General features: G+C 40.7%; 1 protein-coding gene across 2 annotated transcripts in view; it reads left to right on the top strand.

Moving 5' to 3' along the window:
* LOC149288965 (phospholipid-transporting ATPase IB-like) overlaps positions 1–23798 on the top strand; it is a 232119-nt gene that overhangs the window by 133829 nt on the left and 74492 nt on the right. Inside the window, exons 27-29 of one of the 2 annotated variants that reach the window (XM_089491122.1) lie at positions 16887–16961; positions 19844–19966; positions 23308–23386. In XM_089491122.1, coding sequence (XP_089347248.1) covers positions 16887–16961; positions 19844–19966; positions 23308–23386 — 277 coding nt within the window. The remainder of the gene's footprint in view (positions 1–16886; positions 16962–19843; positions 19967–23307; positions 23387–23798) is intronic. The other variant, XM_089491123.1, reaches the window with a different exon arrangement.

Genomic DNA, 23798 nt, shown 5'->3' with positions numbered 1-23798 from the left:
CTCTTACCCTTAAGGGTGTTGGTCACAACTTAACAAAATCAACAGTTATTCCACACATAAGATTGCCGGCTTCAGGGATAACCCTACAGGCTTCACATACACCTTGCTTTAAGCTCATCCTAAGGTGCCATCAGCCTCCTCAATCAATTCTTCAACTGTTCTCCCAAAGAGGATCACTGGCCAGGAATATTCCTCTTTACCTAAAAAAAATAACAAAAAGAAAAGCAATCACAAGATAGACAACCCAGAGCATTCATAAGGTAAAGTGGGTTTGTCTCATTAAGCTCACCAGCCTGGCATAGGTCAACTATCATCTCCCCCCTCCTCTTTTAAGGTCAGGTATGGGGGTGTCAGCTATTATAATGAAATCTTAAAACAACATTGTTATTATTAAGGCCTGAGGCAAACCCGGGATAATTGCAGCCTTAACAAGCAACTGGAGACTACACAATGAAAAACCTTAGTATACTCCACACCCGGTTCCAAAACTATTTATAAAAAGGGGGGGCGTGGCTTGGTCGGCAATGGAGTAGGACGCATGGTGGTGGAGCTCCTCCAACATTTTTATACAACGGCCCTTTTCGTTTCTTTTTTCGGTTCTGACTTATGATTTTTCGACTCTACTGGTTTCCATGATGTCTGCGGGCAAGGCAAAATCGTCTGCGCATAATATACCTACCTTTTTCGAGTCTAAATCGAGAAGGAAGACGGCGTCCCGCGCTTTGCCGGTGATCCAAGATGGAGGGGAAGACTCGGACGCCTCACAAGGCCTTGATGTCGTTCCTGTTCCGCGTTCTGCTTCACCTGCGGTAGGAGATTCTGATCATCAGGCTCTGACCATCTCCGCGATGAAAATGCTGCTGGACGAAATGCGCCTTAAATTTAAACACGATATGACGGATGCTCTTTCTGAAATCCAAAAGGACATCCGAGAACTTGGAGGCCGCACTGCACATCTTGAAGACAAGATGGAGGAGTTCACGTCGGCACACAACTCTGTGGTCGATACGTGTAATTCTCTGCAAGATGAAGTGGACTCTTTACGTCTCAAACTTAGCGATATGGAGGATCGCTCCCGTCGCAATAATTTGCGAATCCGTGGTATCCCCGAAGACATTGCATCGGAGGATTTACTTACCTATGCCACCACGCTGTTTCGCTCGGTATTGGAGCTACCCGCGTCTGCGGAGATTTCGATAGACCGCATACATAGATTGCCTCGTCCTAAAACATTACAAGGCTCACCTCCGCGGGATGTTATCCTACGGATTCATTTTTATGCGCTCAAGGATCAATTTATGCAGAAGGCTAGACACAAGAATGCTCTCCCGGAGCAATATCGTGACTTACAGTTTTTTCAAGACCTCTCTCAATATACTCTACAACACCGTAGAGCTTTTCTAGCCGTTACTGCTGCGCTGAGGGCTCACAAAATTCCCTATCGATGGGGATATCCCACTCGTCTACTCATCAACCGAGATGGCACCACGCACCTGGTAAAAACACCGACTGCGGGCTCTCAATTGCTCACTGATTGGGGCATACTTGACGCACCTGCACAACTCTCCTCTACGAGGGCTCAGCTCCCGCTCACCAGGTCTCCCCCCAAACGGCTTGCCCGAGAATGGGAAGTGGTGCACTCCAAGCGCTCTCCTACACATTCATGAGCTACTCGGATGCATCTTATGCGTGCAGAGGCAGCTTATGTATGAAGAATCTGCTGTCACCGGGAATGCTGTGCTCTCCTTGACATTTCTATATTTACAAATTTTTTTTTTTTTTTTTTTTTTTTTTTTTTTTTTTTTTTTTTTTTTTTTTTTTTTTTTTTTTTTTTTGTCTGGGCTCCGGTATGTTTCCAGCGTCAACTTGTTGTCGATGTCTCCTTCCACCCGGGGTGGTTGATCCGCTGTCTCCTCCTTCCCGCAGTCCATCGCACCTTCTGAGGCTGTCTACTGGTGTCATGGTCGTTCGCCGTTGTCTACTGTCTCCTGTGGCCTGCATCGGACCTTATTTGTTGCAGTTCCTATTTCGTGGGACTGGTTAGACTCTTCTGGATTTCGGTCTCCATGTGCGTCTCATTCGAGCCTTTACAGGATTCTGGGGTCGTTTTCTCAGGCTGCGGTGGTGAGCCTCGCTGTCTTATGTGATATTGTTGATATTGTTAGCCCCCCCCCCCTTTTTTTTTTTTTTTTTTTTTTTTTTTTTTGTTTGTTTGTTTGTTTTTTAAGGTGTTTGTTTTCTTTTTATTTGCTTTCCTGTGCTATCCCGGCGGCTTACGATTCTGACTTCATGTGGTCTTGCCGAGCTTACATATCACTGTACACGACACTTTCACCTTTTCCTCATACACACTTCACTACCTTCTTTACATTCGGCTATTCGATACTTGTTATTTGGCCTGATGTTCTAGACCGACTTGACCTACTGTTACGCATTCCTATACGGTACTACATACCTTCCCCTCTACTATGCCACTTTATGTTACTTTGTGCTCTCTTTTTACATAGAGTAAAGAGGACACACTTTCGACGTATTCTTTGGCACCATCACGCCTTCCTAGCCCGCACACCTACACAAATTCTCACATAAGTCATGACGATTTTTTTTTAGATGCTCATTGGGGTCTTTTTTTTTCTTTTTCATTCCATTGGAGGTCTCCTTGCCCTCCTTGGGAATGGCCTTTATCTCCCTGAGCAGTCTCTCTGCCTGGTACAGGTTTTCACCCCCCCCGCCGGCCCACAGCTGTATGGGCCGATTCAGTTTTGAGTTTCATATCAGTTTTGTGTTTTTCTTTTTTTTCCTCTGGGAGCGCATATATTCCATCAATACTTCTGGGATGTCGATTTACGTATGGTTATTGTTCTGTCACTCTTGTATGCTTTTCTTTTATATGCATTGTACATGTTTGCATATTATGTTTAATTTTTTTTGTTCTGGACGCGGCTCATCCCATTATGCAATTTGGGATTTTCTCCTCTGGGGGTCTTCGCTCAGTTTCATGTCCATCACCGCATTAGGTCCCTTCTCTTTTATTGTCTATCATTATGGCGTCCCTTAACCTTTTGTCATTAAACGTAAATGGCCTGAATACTCCGCACAAACGGAGATTGCTTCATTCTGAGGCCAAGAAACAACGCGCTCACATTCTCTGTGTGCAGGAAACTCATTTTAAGCAGCCCTCCCCTCCGAATTTTTTTTTGAGGGATTTCCCGTGGCACTTCCATTCTATGGCTAAAACGTGTAGGGCGGGAGTCTCTATTTTTATTTCGAGGCATCTTTCTTTTCAGTTGACTAAAAAGACGGCGGACCCCCGGGGTAGATATCTGATCATTAATTGTGTTATTAATTCTAATGCTTACACTTTGGTTTCCTTTTATGCGCCTAACACCTCACAGTCACATTTTTTTAAGAAATTGTTATCTAAAGTAGACTCCGTTAAAAGTGGCCATCTTATTTTATGCGGCGATCTCAATGCATTTTTTAACCCTCTCCTCGATACCTCTTCTGCCCTAACGGGTACTTATGGCAGGCAGATGAGATCTCTTGCTAGTACCTTGTCCACTACTTTACATTTATTTCAATTATATGATGTTTGGCGCCTTCGACACCCTTCTGAAAGGGATTATTCTTTTTTTTCCGCACCACACAATTCTTATACCAGAATTGACTGCATTTTAGTTGATAAAATCACGCTTCAAGCAATCCGGGACTGCTCTATCGGTGTCATTGATTGGTCTGATCATGCTCCCTTGCGCTTGCAGCTACGTGTCACACATCCTTTCCAAGGCAAAGGCTCCTGGCGCCTTAATGACTCTCTTCTCTCTGACGATTCTTTTACGTCACAAATACATTCACACTTAGATATGTTTTTTCAGGAGAACACTGATTCTGTGGACTCGGTTGAAACTTTGTGGAATGCCCATAAGGCTGTGATTCGGGGTCGGTTTATTAGCATGGCTTCGCACCTTAAAAAACAAAAGAGTAGAGAGGGTGACAAAGATTCTTTGCTTCTCCAACTATATGACTTAGAGGCCCTGAATAAATGTTCTCCGTCTCCCCTCCATGCGGTTGAGATTCGACGCATTAAACTCAAATTGGCTGAAATCCAATCTCGCCACACAGCTTTAATGATGTTGAAAATCCGGCAACGTTTTTATTCCAAAGGGAACAAGGCAGATACTATGCTTGCGCATAAACTTAGACATTTTTCGGCCCTGGCGCGTCCCTCTTCTCTTCGCTCTTCGCGAGGGTTGGTTTTGCAAGATCCGTCCCAGATTGCTAGCGAATTTGCTGCTTACTATTCCTCTCTCTATAATCTTTCTGATGACACTTCTACTCCTCAGCCGGCACTTGACTCTATTAACGCTTATCTTACCTCTGTCTCCTTACCCTCTCTCACGGATGATATGAGGCTTAGTCTCGATGCTCCCATAGATTTAGATGAAATTCATATTGTCACTCGCCAACTTAAAAACAAATCTGCCCCTGGTCCAGATGGCCTGACGGGTCTATACTATAAAACTTTCTTCCCCGTTCTCGGTCCTCACCTCCTTTCTCTTTTTCGCTCTTTCATGTCTAAGGGGTGTATTCCGACTGAAAACCTCCGTGCCCATATAGTTACCCTTCCTAAGCCAGGCAAAACTCCAGATAGATGTGAGAATTTTCGTCCTATCTCGTTGCTGAACAATGATATTAAGATTTATGCTAAACTTCTAGCAAATAGGCTCTCCGCGATTCTCCCTCTCCTTCTTAACTCTGACCAGGTGGGTTTTGTTCGACATAGACAAGCGAATGATAATACCCGCAAGTTTATTGACCTTTCCTGGGAGGCCTCGCGACACAAAACCCCATGTCTTTTCATTTCGTTCGATGCGGAAAAAGCCTTTGACAGGCTACATTGGCTTTTCCTCTCTTCTGTTCTTCGGAAATTTGCTTTCTCACCTTCCTTGATTCGCTCCATTATGGCCCTCTACTCCTCTCCTTCTGCATCTGTCCTTTTTTCAGGTTTTCTTTCCTCTCCGTTTTCAATTTCTAATGGGACGCGTCAGGGTTGCCCGTTATCCCCTCTGCTGTACACGTTGGCTCTAGAACCATTGGCCCAATCTATTCGATCTGATCCGTTGATCCATGGCTTCCACCATGCTGGTGGTCATGAATCTATTCTTGGTCTCTTTGCTGACGACATCTTAGCAGCTATCACAGACCCATCTGTTTCCTTACCTGCATTATTGGCCCAATTCACACATTATTCAGCGGTGTCTTACCATAAATTAAACATACACAAAACACAAGCTATGCACATGCATCTTCCGGCTCACCTATCCTCTTCACTTCGGGCCACATACAATTTTGAGTGGAGACGTGACTTTCTTTCTTATTTGGGAATTAAGTTACCTAGGTCCTTGTCCAAATTGAATGATTTTAATATTATCCCTCTGTGGAAGCATATACTCTCCACAATGCATGGTTGGCGATCGTTCGACTTATCCTGGCTCGGGCGCATTGCGTCGGTTAAAATGATGGTCCTACCAAAACTGCTGTACGTTTTTAGGGCAGTCCCGGTTGCTGTGCCTCCTAGGTTTCTTTCGCGCATACAAACCTCGCTTAATGATTTTATTAATTTGAGTGGTCGCTCTAGGATCTCAAGACAGGCCTTTTTCTCTCCTCGTTTCAAGGGGGGTATGGGGGCTCCGGACATTGTGGCATACTACAAGGCAGCAATTCTTTCACAAGCGGCTGCCTTTCATTTCCGCAATTACGTCCCTGGATGGGTGTTGTTGGAGAATTCCTATTTACGTCCTTATTCAGTGTCGCAGCTCCTTTGGCTTCCGACTCGGTATATTCCTCCTCTCCCTCCTCTTCCACCCACAACGCTTTGTGCGTTTTGGACGTGGTCTCGGGCTGCTAATCGGCTTCCTTCATTACACCACCTCACTAAGGCTACACCGTTAACTTCCTTGGAACTGTTAATCCCACACTTACAACTACATGCCTGGGAGTCTCTCTCCCCCTTACGTTTAGGTGACCTCTTCCACCGCGGTTCTCTGCGACCGTTTTCTGATTTGTGTACCACATTTTCCATTTCACCAAGGGACTTTTATAAATACTTACAAATTAGGCACTTACTTCAATCCACCACTCCTTATTTGCCGGTTGATATTTCATCCTCCCACCCAATCATCCTTTTATGTTTGGCTTCTGTTCCCCGTAAAGGTGCGATCTCAGTGTGCTATGCCTCTCTCCTATCTAGTCTCTGGGAGAATAAACTCCCCCATATGTTAGCGTGGGAAAAGGAGTTGGACACTACATTTCCGCTTGAGCTGTGGCTCGACTCTGAAGAGGCAATGCGGGGTGTGACGCATTGTACCAATCATGTGGAACTACAAAAAAAGCTGACCTGTAGATGGTATTTGACGCCTAAACGCCTCTCGCACATGTTTCCCTCTTGCTCCTCCCTCTGTTCGAGGGGATGTCGCTCTGAGGGTACGATGTTACATGTCTGGTGGTTGTGCCCACCTATATTAGCGTTATGGAGGAGGCTGTTTCAGTTTCTTGAGTCCTCCCTAGAGGTTTACCTCCCTTTTCAGCCACAACTGGCGCTCTTACATATGTTCCCCGACCACCTTCCTCCTTCTAGTAGGAAATTAATTATACATTTTTTTTTATCTGTTAAATTACTGATCGCCCGCCACTGGAAGTCCGCAGAGATACCCCGTGTCTCAGCCATACGCCAGCATTTAGATCATATACACGCAATGGAAAAACTCTCTTTCAGGAATGACCATCAAATGATTCAGTACGACAAAGTTTGGTCTCCTTGGCTTCTCATGCGTGATGCTGCGTTCTGGGAGAGTGACTAGTCCCGGGTGTTGGTGAGCCGTGTCCAGACGTTCAAGCCGTTCTTACTAGTCGCCTTTTATGTATCTGTTGTCTACTGCTTGAGGACATGGTTTACGGGAGGACTCGTGCCTCACCTTGACGGGCCTACCTCTATCATGTTCTTCTTTGTTCTAAACGAGATGCTGATCATTATTCCCGAGGACCTCTGTACATCTGCATTACACCTAATTTTTCCCATCTAAGGTACTTTGCTCCCAGAGTCAAGTTTTGGTTTATATTTTTGTTTCACAGTTCTTCCAGGCACTTAGTTGTCCTGGTTTGCACCTCCATGGCACTCTTAACGCGGCTTTCAGACTGTTACTGGCATGATCTGCATTTCTACTTATTGTCATCACTTTTCGGGTACCGTGCTACTGTGTGTTAGCTATCAACTGTTCTGTATATGTATTCTGTATATTTGCGGTTCTCGCTAAAATGTCTAGGTATCCGGCTGTGACTATTATTTGCTTATTCTTCTCCTATTGTTTGAAAGTGTTGACTTGGGATACTCTGTATTTGCCATTGTCTGCCTGAAAGTCTGTTTCTGTATAATTTGTATATTGTGCCTTTTCAAAAGGAAATCGAAAATAATAAAAATTTTAAATTTCAAAACTATTTATAAAATAAGTTTTTTTCTCATTCTGTTCCCTGCTTCCACCCCAGTTATTTCACCCAGTTCTCTTTCATTGTTTAATTTCTCCTGCGATCACTAATTTATTTTATTTATTCCCCATTGATTCCCTGCAACTGAAATGGGTCCCTGCAGGAGAATGATATTTATATTTCTTGCGTCTCCCTAAGGATGCCTATGTGGGATAATTAACTCAAGTGATCTGAAATTTGAGTTATTTTCTACAGACTTTTATAATAGATAAGTAACATATATATATATGGACACCGATCAGCCATAACATTATGAGCACCTGCCTAATGTTGTGTAGGTCCTCCTTTTGCTGCCAAAACAGCCCCGACCCATTGAGGCAATTATTTTTACTGATTTACCTTTATCATTCTGTCAATTCTAACATCCTTAGCGGGGTAAGATGAGTAGATGAGGACATTAATGACATTGTCCCTCACATTACCCCTATACAGCCAGTGGCGGGAGAATATAAATGTCTGTGCAAATTCTCAGAGACCTCAATGTTGCAAATGTGTCAACACAAAGTAGTTACAGGGCCTGTGACTTAAATAATTGGTTACATTTCTACAAAATAGTGGTCACTGAAGCAAATTGAGGTTACTTCGTGGATCCCTGAAAAAGTATGCATAACAATCTCTTTACATGGTTGTGGTGCCACCTTTTACATCCCAATTTCACACATATGAATATGAAGAAAGAAGCTGGCTAGCAGTAAAAGAAGTTTAAAGCTTTGACATTTTTACCGTGATTTTACTTGAAAACGTCTCTAATAATTGCTCAACAAAACAGTCTAGTTTTCTCTTGAGGTTTGGTAAATATAATCTATGATGACTGTAGCTACTGTTGCTTTACGGAAAGAAACCTAAACCTTAAAATGTTTCACTGTACCTGTATTGCTTCCCAAAGGCAACTGGTATTGATTTATTTAAACAGAGGTCAGCTCTTTAAAGGTTCTTTCAGTGACATTTGCCCCATATATGTGAGTATGCAGGAAAAATATCGATGACAAGGCTACTGTCTCACTAACCAACATTGGGAAAAAACATTTTGCCTTTGACCTAAGAATCAGCCAAAAAAGTAATTTGTTAAAGCATTAGTGCATTACAATAAGAATTATGTATATTTCAGCAGAAACAGAAGGTGTGCAGATTAAGGACATTAGGAGACATTGAGAGAAAGCGTGAGGAAGAGTGATGAGAATGTCAAAGAGAATGAGTTTGAGAGAACATGAATAACAGTTAATGAAAAACCCTATGAGATTCAAACAGCCCCAACTATTTTCTGGTTGTAGAATAACTTCAATTAGCAGTTCTGCTTTGGAAACATTTAACGGGGAATGCTGCAGTTGTACATGGTTTTTACTAGGTACATAAAAATGAGCACATATGAGGATTTTTAATTTTGTGGCAACACATATATATAGAAAGATCCAAAGGTGATACAATCTCAGTGTTTATAACACCAGGCTATTACATCATAGCCCAGTCCAGAGTACCAGTGTGACTTCACAGCATGAGGTATCACTGCTTTGGAGGTCTATACAAGCACAAGCTTCTCCGTGGTTTTTTATGATGTCCCCCATTGGAAATGCTGCCATGTTCCTTTATGGTGAGGCCAGCTTTGCTAGAAGCCGGGAAGTAAGTCCTTGTCATTCTGGCAACCTGCTGTTTGTCAACCCCATGAGTATACACAGGCTGTGTCTTACAGGGGGGTCACTAAAGTAGACTTCAGACCATAAAGGGTGGGAGACAGGAGATAAAATGTTTCTAGAGTTAAAAAAAATTCTAAAATGAATCAAAAAGGAAATATAGTGGGCGAGGTGTTACATCAAATTATATGCCATGAGATGACATTATAGGTGATTACGATTGTAGGCCAGGTGCATGCTGGGAAATATTATTTGCACGGCATAAAAGGCAGGAAATGTTAAGTGCAAATCATAAAAAATCTTATAAAAACTGCCAAAGAATTCTTAAAAAATAATATTTATAGCTTTAGGGTAAAACCGAATCACTTTGGAACAAGTTCAACAGAATGTAACATAGTACATAGTACACAGCATAACGCGTAGCTGTGTCGTTACTTTGATACATACGGCCGGGTTGCTGGGAGCGCGGAGAGGCCTCCGGATCAGCAAAAGGAAGGTTTTTGTTGATAGTTCTGCTGATGCTTGTTTAAAATTCGAAACACTTGTTCATTCAGTGTCCCACATCTGGTGCAGACTGTAAGTCAGCTTTATGACCCCCTTATACTTGGCAGACTTAACGAGCCAGAGAAACGAGAGGAAATACTTCGCAAAGATGGAGAAACTGATACATCCTTTTATATTATGTTTGTGAAGCTACCATTTCTCTGTCAGAACGCGCATAGCAAACGTAAGGTATTTTACCATGAAATGGCGCATACGTGACCCAAAAGGGAAATAAAAAATGATATTGTCGGTGCTTTCGTATATTTATGAAGTGTGTTACAGTTGTATTTTATGAAATATTTGCTTTTTGAAGATACCAGCAGTTTTAATGCAACGCAAGTGAGTTGGTTTAGAATAAACAACTTATTTATTCATAACAGTCTGGGTTTTGATTTGTTTCATTAAAATGTGTTTATTACCATTCATAAAAAAGTTATCATTATTCATTATTCAAGAAATAGTTCATTGCCACTCTCATCATGCTCTATAACTCAAGGGGCTCTTTAAAGGTCTTACAAGTGCAGTTGCAATACAGGCATGAGCCAAGCCTGAGCCAGACGCTAGGCCCAGCTTACTTAGCTGGACTTGAGCAGAGTGGAAGCATATCGATGATTTGTTTCGGGACACATGATCTCACGTGTTAGGGATTAGCACATGTATAGTGCCCCCCAGTAGTATGTCGGGTGCATAAACTAAGTTTACTCATCCTATGTAATGCCGGGTAGGAGCATGTGTATTTATGTGTCCTGGAAAGAATGGTTGCCGATTCCTGCTAAGTGTGAAGGGTCCTCACACAAGGGTCCAACGTGGACGGGAACAAGCTAGTTATACTGCAGTTCATGCACCTCCTTTCGTATGAACTCAACCAGAACTACAACCGTCCAAAAAATAGTAAATACTGAAGAAGAGTGAACGTGCGTACAGATGGACCGGCAGCCTCTCCTTGATAGATATGTGTGGACGTCTGGCCTTGTAAAGTGAGCACTCGAAGTGTAAATTCATTAAAATTAAACACAGAAATGATCCTCGGTAAAAAGATCAAAATCCTAATAAGTAGACCTGCTTAAAGCTCGAGATTTATATTGTCTGGTTGTGCCACCGTCTGAGTTGGTTAAGCAATAGCCCCAATGCCCTCTAACAAATAATAGAGGGAAAAAGCCCTTTACACGGATATTTTATAATTTATCTAAATGTTATATCAGACAAGTTAATAAGTGTTGTGCTTTTTGGTTTTTTTACTGGTAAATCAATAGCTGGGGTTTAAAAATGACCCCCTAAATCTTTTTTTCTTTCACATAGCTCATAACATTTAGAAGCTCCTTGCCAACAATCCAGATTTAGATCCATTCAATCTCCTTAAGTAACAAGTAACATGTGAAATGTTTTGGTAGCATCATGTTATCTGTTGTGTGACTCTGTAAAGCATTCTGCGAGGCTCCCCAGAATGTGTGAGACGCTATCAGAAAACCTCCAGGTGGCCCTTGGCAGTGGCAGAGTCACAGAATTCATAGCTGTGACCAGGAATAGAGTAGAACTTTACAAGTGGAGAGGAGAAATGTGTCAAAATATTCCATTCAGCATTCATTTTACAATTAACAGTGCCGTGCATGTACCAACTGAAAGGTCTGAGCAAAGGTCAAGCCTTGGGTGCTGGAGACTTATGACTTTGTAATGTAGACCGTGTTTGAGTGACAAGATGATATGAGCAAAAACCATGTGACCGCATGTTAGATTTTTGCCATGTGAATGAATGTTGATGTGTCTGTCAAAACCACCTGTTGACCAGTGTGAGAAGAGTGACATAAGTGGTGACCACAGGTGCCTCAGGGGAAATTTTCAGCCTAATTGAACCCAATCATACTTTGAATTCTCTGAGTTACCATTTTTTTCACAATGCCGACTTTAAAGCTTTCCTGCTTAATTCACGTTTCCAATCTATCGCATACAGTGTAAGGATTTTTGCTGTTAGGATCGCTATTTTATCTGTCCATTTTTATCTGTACCAACTGAACAATGTATTACTTGGGGGCGGTTGAAATTTGCCAGGTTTGGCCCTTTTATAATGTATAGAGAATTCAGAGAGCTGAAACCACAATTCTCCTGCCAACTCCTGCTGTAGTAAATAAACTCGTATACTACAGGTCTCTTTTACTTTCTTTTGCTCGTAGTAAAAGCAAATAATTTTATTGTAAAAGGAATAGGTAAGCTATTTAATATATACTGCATGAGCACTTAACGCGGATTTCAGCATACATCTGCTTGCCTTGACAGCTCCCAACATTGGCTGTGATAATTCAGCTGTATGTTCCCATATTGACTGCATTACATGTAGTCATTCTGTAGGAAGACTATACAACAATATAGCAAATGGAGCCAGTAATGATATCATTATTTATTTCAATCCACAGTTACATCTGGATCACTTAAGGTGCCAGCGAGACACTTCTTACCTCCTTAATTCCGAAATTCAAAAAGGGATTAAAAAACGCTTTTCCCCCAAGAACAAATTAACGGGTGTATGTCATTAAAATATTTAAATGAAACCATTGCCATCTGTAGCCTCATAGCCTGCAGCTGTTACGCTTGGGTTCATAAACATGGTCCTAAGCGATTTTACCATAAACTGCGTTTGCTAGTGGCAATGCAGTCATGCAGATTTTGGGATTTGACCCTCTTTTAATTAAAACTTCAGGGCAATATTTTAAGAACTCTACTGTATATCAGGCTCAATTTAATTCAGTTTAACATGTGGTTACAGTCTACACAAGCAGACTACAGAGACTCTAGTCCATGGAAGAAACGTTACCATCTAAAACTAGACCTGATATTTCCCAATTACCACATTTAGTTAACATGAACACTAGAAAAAATGCATAGTTTCCCAGGAATTAAAGAGTACTCAACATAAATCTTAATTAATCATGTATTATATATACACGTGTCTGCCTGTATGTCAATCTTAAAAGCCATAGAAGACTTTAAATTCATGTGAATGAGGTATAGCCCTATTGATTTAACAGCATTTTGGACAATTATCCATTGATAGTTAAGCCCTATTGGGAGGGGATGACCACCAGGTTCACATTTTGAAATCTGAGACTCAGAACTGTTATGTTTATATATATATATATATATATATTGAGGATCAATCCATAGTCATAACAGACCATGAAGAAGCAAGATTAAGCAGGAAGGAAAAGGTGGTGAGGACAAACAAGAAGATGTCAGAGATGAGTCAAGCATCTATAAATGGAACAGGAATAAATGAAAAAGTATGTATCAATAAGACAACCAAATAAAATTTAGATTGCTCTAAAATGAAGCCACTTTATTCCAGATCCTTTAGAGTTTCAGCTTCACTCCTTTATGTTTAATGAGAAATTGAGCCTACTGAAAAAGAATCCTGCTTCCAACTAGCGATGTGGCACAATGTTTAATAATACTGAACTATAGATCTAGGAAGTAGATCGATTGGGGAAAAATATAATGGTTCTTTGTTTAAATTTTAATCTTACTACTTTGAGAGGAAAAAGGGCCATGCTTGTAATTTAGCATGTATTCCATACCAAGGACATTAATGCATGATTAAGTAATAAGGTCATATTCTTGACTGGTATATAGAGTAATATATTAGTCATTTACCAGAACATAGATTATGCCTCTTGTCAGACTCACAATATCCTATTCAGAGCCCTAGCTTGAGTAATCAGGGAGAAAACCAAAGTTATTTAAACCCATGCTGAGATAATAGAGCAGACAGAAGGAGACTCTTGCTGTTATGGACTGGCTAGACAGAAGGCTTATGCTAGCATTCTTCCCGTGATGCTCATGATAGTATAGGAATATATATCTTCCTATGTTTTTGTAAAGTGGTAGACTTGAGAAAGCTCACTGCTAGGGGATACAATTCTATGTCCAAGATGGGCTTAGACGAGTCAACCTGTGAGGCCCAAACCTGCTCAGATTTAGTTTGTACTGGACCATCAGCAGCCTAATATTTTTGTCTTAATTGTCTTAAAAGGTAACGGTTTATGTTCCAAATCAAAAAGAGAGAAGTAGACCCTCATCTCTCACATAGGTAGTCAAAAATACATGTAGAGATTGTTTTATTTAACCCTGGTGAAAATATAGTTCATATTGTATACGGTTTCTGAATAGGTTATTGCTTTTTGTGACATTTTTTTTTATTTAATCATTGGTAATTGAAACCAGAATGGGGAGCTGTTGGGCCCATATAAGAAGGAATACCTTCAAACACTTCACTTTCCACTATAAAATGTTCTGGCATTGGGACTTCTCATATAAATGTGTGTCTGTGACCAGTCAGGATAAAGTATGTTGTACCTTCTTTGTCTTCTGTGATATTTAAAGAAGCATGTTATGAAACGCTGCTTTTATTACCTGTTTTTCTCAGCTCATAAAGTTCAATTATTTTCCCTACTTTGCGTGTGTTGGATGAAGTGGAGGCTACATTTACTTAACGAGTTTCACACATGACTGTTGTCTTTGGACTACTTGGTCAAGATTATCATATCATAACCAAAGTGATCATTAAATACGGTTTTTAAACTATGAGTCTGCTGTAGAGACAATTAATCCCTCGGTAACTGAGTGTATTTGCCATATAAAATAGTCTATTTTCAAGTTAGAGGTCAGGGCTACATCAATCTCCCACCAGAGGTGAAAAGTGGCACCAAACCAAATGCGGCACTGTTTACCTCTTAGCCTGACATGGATCCCGTGAAGTTGTATTGAGTTATTTTCATGGTTGCAACGGGATCAGGCATGTAGCTGTGGAGTGAAGATGAATCGGTGATCTCCCTCCTACATCATGGAATATCACGATTAGTATTAACAGTGCTGGTTATTTCCTTGATGTGAGATAAGGATCAATCCATGACTTGATCCCATCAGGTGATCTCCATATGCTAATATAAACAGATCCTTGAATTCACATGAGGTCAATGTAGGGGTGATAGAGTCCAAGAAATGATAACATTGGACCACTGATTTTATGGAGCTTCAGTTATATCTTTATAAGAAGACCCTTGCAAACTGCATTGAATTACTATACCTGTATATGCCCAAAGAGCTTGCTGAGTGAGCAGACTAAATATTATAATACATAGAATTATATCTGGTCACCAGCACCACTGCACTAATGTAGACACTCTAGACCGTATTTAGCAGAGCGTCAATATTATTATACAATGCAGCGTGTTATCTACATATGTAATGTTCCTTCCTTTACCACCAACCAGGTTTAATGGGTGACACAAGCTGATGCCTCTCTGAATTACTGAATGGGATCTTTAGAGATAAAAGTCTTTGTAGTGAGTTCATGGTCACTGAGAGATGGTATCGCAAATCATCATAAAAACTCCTTCTAAATCTAGGGAACTATTCAGAAAAGGCATCTCTCATCGTATGAATGATTTGCATTGCAGGCTGAGAGATCATTAAACTGCTGCTCCGGCAGGATTATGCAGCACATAGTACAGGACCCAGCTGTTAAAGAGAAGACAGGCGTTGCGAGTCCATGGGGCCTTTAGTCTCTCTAATTACCAGTCACACTGTTTTCACTGACTGCCAAACATTGTCAAAATGTTTTGAACGTTTTTTTTCCTTCTTCATCGAGTTGAAATACCCAAGGAGAATAAAAACGTATTTTATTCCCATCTACTTAGGGGCAAACACTTGTTAAGGAAGCTAGTGGTTGACTTTTCCGTTATAATAAATCCTGAGGGGATGACTATCCGAGACCTAAACTGACCTTCCTATGGAAATGCCGTAGAAATACTTAAGAAGTTCTGCTGAGCAAAGAGTTTATGAGATAAGAAAAGAACTGAGTCATAGCTTAAAAGGGCTGTGTAGGGGATGGAGGAGATGCTTTGGGAATTCAATGACAACCTGCAAGCCACTTTACCGAAAGCACCATCTGAAGTCATGTATGGAATTAGTGATGAAAGCATCTCTGTGAATGCCCGATATAAATCATCAAGTAATAATAAGCATTGGCGATTTCTGTGGCAATCATTAAAGATGAACCAAAAAATATCAATACTGTGAACCAACTTGTAGAATGCAACTAATATGCAAACATTCTTTTAACCGCATGTTTTAAAAATAATGGGTAGACGAATATCATACTGGCCTGGTGGACACTTGGAGGATATAAATATATTTCACTGGCAAGTATAGAGTAAAGGAAACATTTTTTTCTGTGAGAAATAAATACAATTAATAAGTAATGTTGGTGATTTTGCTGCAATAGGAGGATCACCAAAGGCGATGGTTGAGATGTACGAAGGTCCAGCGTTCTGCTGTAGAGGACCTGGTAAATGAATCACGATTGGGTGACTGATTTACTCATTTGAAAATATGACAGCATGGTAGACGCTGTTGGAAACAATGGAAATTCGGAAGGTTCTGAGCCTTCGAAGCCTAGCTCCTAAAACCTGGCTTCCATCGTTACTAATATTTGAGCAGCTAGTGTGATAAACACCACCCTACAGAGCAATATGCCCCTCGATGATAATATACACATACCCCATGCATGAGAGCAGTTCCATTGTGCAAATAAAGATGCTTGGTTGTTTACTGTACAGACAAATTGTTAAAGACACCGAGCATCCATATTTAAAATATATTTATTAATGACGGTACTACCCCCCCCATCTTAAAGTATACTTATTAAAGAAAGAAGCAAGTGTGACAGCGAGGTCTCCCATGAATACAATTAATAAAAGGTTGGAAACTGTTCATTTTTTGTAAACTGCTTGTATTTGAAAGACTTTTGTAAAATAAATGACCTTGTACAGTGCTTTGTTACTACGGTGTTAACCCTTTTTGTGCAGTTTATTAATGTTTTAGCGAGATGGTTAACATATGTACAAAATAACCCTGCTTTATGCCGATGGAGGTAACGTTCACGGCAAGAGAAAGAAATAGTATTTTGCCAAATAAAATGAATTTCAGGTAAAGATCTCTACCGTAGTGGTTTGATGTGAACTGAACAGCTTTGAAACAACATTGATAATTAAGTCTGTGGGAACATTACCCAGCTGTGTTCAGCCGGTGGTCTTACATTCCATCCATCTCTTTTCAATATATATGGAAACATTTAACGAAATATCAAAATGTAATATTTTGCCTTTCTGTCTTATGTTTCAGCTTTGGTTTGCATTTGTTAATGGATTTTCTGGACAAATTTTGTTTGAACGATGGTGCATTGGTTTGTACAATGTGGTAAGTGAGTCATTTTGGTTTTTGATTACATGTAAAAAGTGCCGAGAATTCCGTTCTTTGTTTATGTCTGCTAGGTTTATCATAGTCAATTATCAACATACGGCAACTTGCAAGCCTTCTTGTTAAGTTCGACTTTATTTTGAGAAAACATTTTGTTCTCGTGCAACATATTCCCTCTATTTAAAACCGTTGTTGACAACTAAATTCACTATAAAACCACATTTTCCATTAATCAAGTTGCTTCCTGGTGTCAATAAAACAGACTGGTGTCTTAAAATGCATTTTTCAACAGGAAATTAAACATGGCTATATCTTGTATATATGTTTACGGAAGGTATAACCTGCTGCGACACTTTGTTGTCTTTGGGAGCAGTGGCTGCGCATGTAAAGACTGCTAAGACATTCTTCTAGGGTATAGGCTTTGTGAAGGCTTGGGGCTATCCGTGCACAGGGCAGGGCTAGCCACACAGAGCTTTTAGTAGGTAATCAGTGGGCTATATGCCACCTCTGCCCGACGAAAGAAACTGACCTGGGGGCATGGGGAGGCAATCAACCTGTCAGGAAGAGGGAAACCAGCTGGATACCTTGGGGGTTATGTATGAAAATCTGATTAACATAGCAACCAGTGGGAAGAACCGGACAACAGGACTATTCTCAAGATTGTCTTGACAAACATTTCAAACTTTTGCATTGATTTTGCATTGGTGATTAAAGTAGTACATATTTTTTATCATGGAGCCATGTTAATTTTCAGAATGAAATGTGGCATTTTAATCTATTGTGATATACATGCTAAGAAAGCTGACCCTTTCATCCACTTTAGGATTATAATTGACTATTGAAGCAGGGGTTAGTCCAGGGACATGCTCCTTGGTGATCTAGGGGCATATGGCTTCCAGAGGACAGATCTCTTACACCTTCCTCTCTAGCATGGCCTAGTCTCAGGCCATATAAAATTACATCACCCCTGGGATTTTATTCTCATCTTTTTTGTGCCCATTTAGGTGTCCAGGTGGAAGAGTGCTGGCCCTTTGTTACTTGCAGCACAGTCACAGCATTTCTTTATTGTATCGTTTCACCCCTTATTACCTGTGTCCCATGTCGATGCGCCGCCAAGTACATACCCCCCGCATTGCAGTCCCACTTCGGAACCCAAATACCTCTGTCCCTTATTTTACTCCCCTGGTATCTCTTTTCTAAGAGCTGAGAATGTTTGGGAGGTATGAGCATATCACAGTGTTCTACAGACCCAAAATTCACAACGTCTGTACAAAAACAGCAGGAAATGTGTTTACAACTTAGACTGTTTAACGGAAATGTATTATTCTTTTAAATGACTTACTGGGTTCCATAAATAGCTATAAATAGAACACAAAATCACATAAAATGTTCCAGTAAAGCCCTGCCCCCTAGCCACACCACTAGCCACACACCCGACAAAGTTCCCCTGTTTGGCCACCTGAAATTTCGGATGGTATTAGGTAACGCGTGATGAGCATCATAAGTGAGCTTCACGCCAAGACTTTTTCTATTTGCAAATTTAACCTGAGTTTTATCTTTCAACATATAATGATACATTTGATTTGCTATGAGCTTTTTTCTATATCAACGGCCAGATTCTCAGTAGGTCCTTCTGACATATTCCATATGAACACACATTGCTGACATTATCCATAACATATAATAGCTTCATGTGTTCGTGAGCTTAAATCTATTGCCAAAGGTTAGAAAACCAAGCCCAGAAAAATACAACATAAATACTGAACATATTTACATAAAAACATATCACCAAGCCTTTATCGCACTTATGCTCTTAAAATCCATTGCAATCAGCAAGTCTTGGAGAAAAGGAGCCAAGATAAATAGACACAGATCATTGATTTATACAGGCACACACCAAGATATAGTGAAGAAATTATAACCTTCAAAATAATTTCAGCTTGACAGAAGGATAATATAGACTAGTAGTAAATAGCGGCCCTAAAGATAGGTCCACCATTACATGTGTTGCTGGGAATAGCATTGTTACGGGGGCAGTAACACGGACCTCAGGGTTTGGCCCATCACAGCGGGAAGGAGCAGCTTGAAGTTTTCACAAGCAATGCCATCCTTGGAATCTTTCCCTGGTTATTGCAAACAATTATCCTGTCAAACTTAAGTGGAACGTTCTATCTTTCCCCTGTGGTCTTCCTAAGACACATTAGTAACTGAATGTGATAACCTCGGTTTCGTTCTATAATGCAGGTGATCCTGGTTTTATGGATAGCCTCACCAGGGCATAATAAGTCTCTATATCTTGTATTGTTCCATAGGACTGGGGTCGGGAGCTCTGCTGTATCGCCTCGTTTTTAAGTGATGAGTTGCTATAGGAGTTTATTGTCTCCACGTTTCACCACTTACTAATCCTACTGTGGTGAAATCAAATATGAATCAGTCACGCCATGTGCCATAAACTAAGTGAAAGTCCTTAAACGCATTGGGCTATAACATGTCTAACAATCTTTGGATGTCAGTACAATATTCCTCAGCAAGAGGCTTGCAAGAGAGCTTTGAAATCCAGTCTAGTGAACGATGGTCTCATGTCAAGTATCGAGTACAAGTCTATATGCTTCTTAAGCTTTGAGGTGTGTGCACAGGCCCACCATGTAGTATTACGTGAACCAGAGGTTTTCCATCTTATGAGAGCAGTCTGTGGTTTATTGCTATAAACAAGGGGTTCAAACAGCAGTCTACTTGAGAGTTCAGGAAATGAAGAAGCCGGTTTTTGGGGTGTAAGTGAGGCTTAGTGATATGCGCTGCACAGGTGGGATGAACTTAATACTCAATTGGTGTAATTACAATAATGATTGGTGAAGTGATTTCCCTTCTTGTCTTCTTTACAGATTTTCACTGCTTTACCTCCTTTCATGTTGGGAATCTGTGAACGTTCGTGTAGTCAGGACAGCATGATAAGATTTCCTCAACTCTACAAAATCACTCAGAACGCTGACGGATTTAACACAAGAGTAAGTCTGAATGGAACTGAAAGTCACAATAAAATAAACACTTAGCAAATTGCACCTGCACCTTTGCACCAGAGCTTAATCCCACTGTTTGGTATACTTGACGTGGACTGGAATGTCTTCTTGTTTATGTTTTGTGCATTAATCCTTCGATGTGTGAATCTCCCTCTGGCATTTAAAGGGTAAAAGACTTTTAAATCCTTTTTGTGTGAATCAAATTGCAATTGAATAAGATGAAGCCCTCTACAACAAATTAAAGGATTTGCAACACTTTGGTGCATTTGATGCTGGAAGCTTTAAAGAGGCCATGGAGTTAATTATAGCTTCTTGTAGACACTTTCTAGCTAGATACGTATAACCTGCAGTACTGGCCGGGTAAGGAAACCTGAGCACATCCAGCTAGGATTGTTCTGCCGATACCATTCCTGGCCATTTGAGGATTAGCCACAAGGGAATCTGGGCTATTTTCTTGTACTCTTGGCCACGTTGAGGCTACATGGGCTACAACACACATTATGGAACTGGGCTAACCTCATGCTCTGTTTTTTAATTCAAGCTATAGCTACAGTACATGGATGAGGGCCTAATTTGGTCCCTTGCCTATGGGCCGGGCAGTATCGTGAGCCCTGGCAAATTCTGTGAGTAACAACTCCCGTCAAACCCTGCGAACCCTGCCTGGGCTGGGAAAGGATAATTAAAGGAGATCGTAATTAATAGCAATTATTAACGTTGAAAAATAGGATGTGTCACCAGACAAATATCTCTGCATTGGATGATAGGGAATCTAGCAGTGAGAAAACATACATTTAACACTTATTGATAAAATTGATATAATTGAGAAGGAGCCAAAGTGCTATAAGCAGAATGCACTGGTAGCCCTAGTATTAATGGCTTTATTTTTAATGCATGTTTAGGCATAGGGCTGGGTGGTCTTTGATATTTAATAGGCCTGCTCCAATTTAGTCCTCAGGATCCATTAACATCACAGAACGTTGGAATTTTTTTCAAATTAGCATGTCATTAGCCAATTATCTTGCGTATCACCAATATGTTAAGTGTTACCATAAAAACCTTAGCTTGGTGGTCATTTTCATGCTACGAATGGAGAGGAACACATATTATATTCTTTTTTAATCATATAAGTCCTTGTATTTATCACAACTATCCAGATCAAAGCTGGAGAAGGAGTTTAGTTATGGATCATTAACCCAAGAGAAGTTCTATGGTAGAATATATATGTTGTATTACAGCAACATTCAGCGTTTAAAGGTTTAATGAACAAAAATATTACAGTTAGAAATGTAATATTCTCATGGGATCTATGTATGTCTGTTCTCCTAAAGCAGAAGAGGGCTGTTAAGGGGTGTTAAATATTTGGTGGCAGGTAATGCCTATTGTGATCTGGGATAAAAGTTCAGCTGGGAACAGACAGAATATTATACCAGCCGACGCGAGAGCCCCTGGGGAAGGTTCCTGTACAAAGGCAGTGGCCAGAATTAGCTAGGTATTTATTATGAAATATCATGTTTTCCCCCTTTCCCCTTGTTAATATTTTATTGCTTTCACATATACTTAACATCCAGCTTTTGGAGAAATATTATTTATATGACAAATATTTTATAGCAAACACATGTAGGATGACATAATTATCAAATGCAAATGGGAATTCTTGGGCATATAGCCACAATAGTTTCAGTGTACCAGTTGGTGGTTTTTAGTACATCCTTTGTTTTACAGTCATGATATATCACAAATAACCTCAGCTATGATGATTTTGCAAACATTTTCATAGCTGAATATTGTGTTAATCTTTGTAGTATAGCAGGGGTAAACGGGAATCCGTAGGATTGCGCCAGGAGTTAAAGGTCTGTAAGAGCGACTCAATTGGTCGCTGGCAGGGGGCTCGTCTGGCATCAATCAAAGAAGAGCAGCTGCCCTTCATTGGTTGATGCCAGCGGAGCCCCCTGCCGCCGACCAAAAGAGTGGCTGTTACCGACCTTTAACTCCTGGCACCAAAGCTGTTGCTAACTGTTACAGTGTTAACCCCGTAATAACCCCTGCTAGAAAACCGTCAGAAAATGACAAAAAAACTTGAGTCGCCGGGTGAAGTGCTGCTTCCCTGGGTCACTCTTCTCTTTCTCAGGGGCAGGGGAGCTGTGTTTAGTCACTGCCACTCCCACTCCCCACTTATTTAATGCTATATAGGACTAGTCCTGCCTTTGTCCATGGCTACCCCACCCTCAAGGATATGGTAGCCTACCCTAGGGGTTCTCAGTTATGAACAGCAGGCATTGATAGTTTGCTGCCATTGAAATCATAAAATATTCTTACACATTTTCATGGGGTTTTTTTACGCTTTTTTTCTTAACATACTAGAGAGTACACGTCTAAGTGAAAAGTGCCTTTGAGATACAGCGATCACTGCCATACAGACAAGAAGGATTTTATAAGGAGTTTATAGGAATTGGTTATTTGCTGCAAACACCCATGCAAATGCTTATTAAGTATACTGAAGTATTTACGTGTAGGATTCCGGAAGCTCGCAGGTTTATATTCCCCGGATAGTAGCAGTTTACGGCTTCTTCTTAAATGAAAGACAAAAACACATATTGTTCCACTCCTGGGGAGAAATTTAAACCGGCACCTTCCTCTCAGGGTACTGATTTGAGAAATTAGATTTCACCTTTAAGATGCATTATCTCATATTAGCGTCTCCTTTCCAGTGAATAAATCTGACTTATGTCTCCCTTTGTGCAGAGGCCAGCTGGCTACCTTTCAAAAAGAACAGCCACAAGGGATTTATTTTTCACATGCTTGCTTTCAATGCATACCTGCATATAGCTAGAACACTCACTCATTTACTTTCCAAAATACTAATTCACATACCTCTTCTGCAGCAGAACTCCATCCTAAAGAGAGCTGCCGGTCACCTATTTCCTGAAATATTGTAATAGGGACTTAAATAAGGAATTAAATCAACAGCAAATAATAAGAATAATTAAAGCTTAACATCCTACACTAAAAGTCTACCTCCAAACACTTGTCGTTGCTAGAAGGGAAATATAAGAATGAAATATGGAAGCATAGAAACGTAGAGTTTGGAAGCAGATAAGAACCATTCGGCCCATCTAGTCTACCTGTTTTTCCTGCTGTAAAGAGCCCTTACGTTAATGAATGCACTCACTGTATAAGCCTCTACCACTTCTGCTGGGAGAAAGCATCAGTCATTCACTTTAATTCATTCCCGGGAGCTGGGGACAATTGAATATGAAGCACCTGACCACTTCAGATGGGTGCTGAGAGTCAGCTATGTGACTTGCTTGCGTTTTTTTTTTTTCTCCTAGGTTTTTTGGGGTCACTGCATCAACGCCTTAGTCCACTCCCTTATTCTCTTCTGGTTTCCGCTGAAGATGCTGGAGCACGGTAAGAATTTGTTCATTTGTCAGCACATAGCAGTGTGTTTATTGCCAGCGAAGCTGTGGAGTGTGTCTGGAGAAACAGTGAAGAGATACCAAGGTTACAGGAGGGAGAGAACATAATATTTCCCATTGACAGGCGCTTATTAACGGTTCTATGACCCACTAATCACTCTTCCAGATAGTTTTTGGTATGACTTATTGCATTTTACTGACGTTTACTACATTCAGCTGTGGGCAGAAACCCTCCCCGTCCAGTTTCTTTCTCAGTGCGCAAAAATGACATTAATTTATGTTGTCCGTAAATGTTTTATGTATAAAAAAGACCTTGATGAACGCATACAATGCAAACTCTAAGGTATAGAGCAATATTGGGCATGATAACTAGTCATCATAGTTCTAGAATATAGTTATAGAAC

Source organism: Sceloporus occidentalis, unplaced genomic scaffold, assembly GCF_023333645.1.
Source record: "Sceloporus occidentalis isolate IW3139 unplaced genomic scaffold, rSceOcc1.0.p SCAF_49, whole genome shotgun sequence".
Taxonomy (NCBI): domain Eukaryota; kingdom Metazoa; phylum Chordata; class Lepidosauria; order Squamata; family Phrynosomatidae; genus Sceloporus; species Sceloporus occidentalis.
The sequence above is the reverse complement of the archived record's forward strand: the minus strand, read 5'-3'. Positions and strand labels throughout refer to the sequence as shown.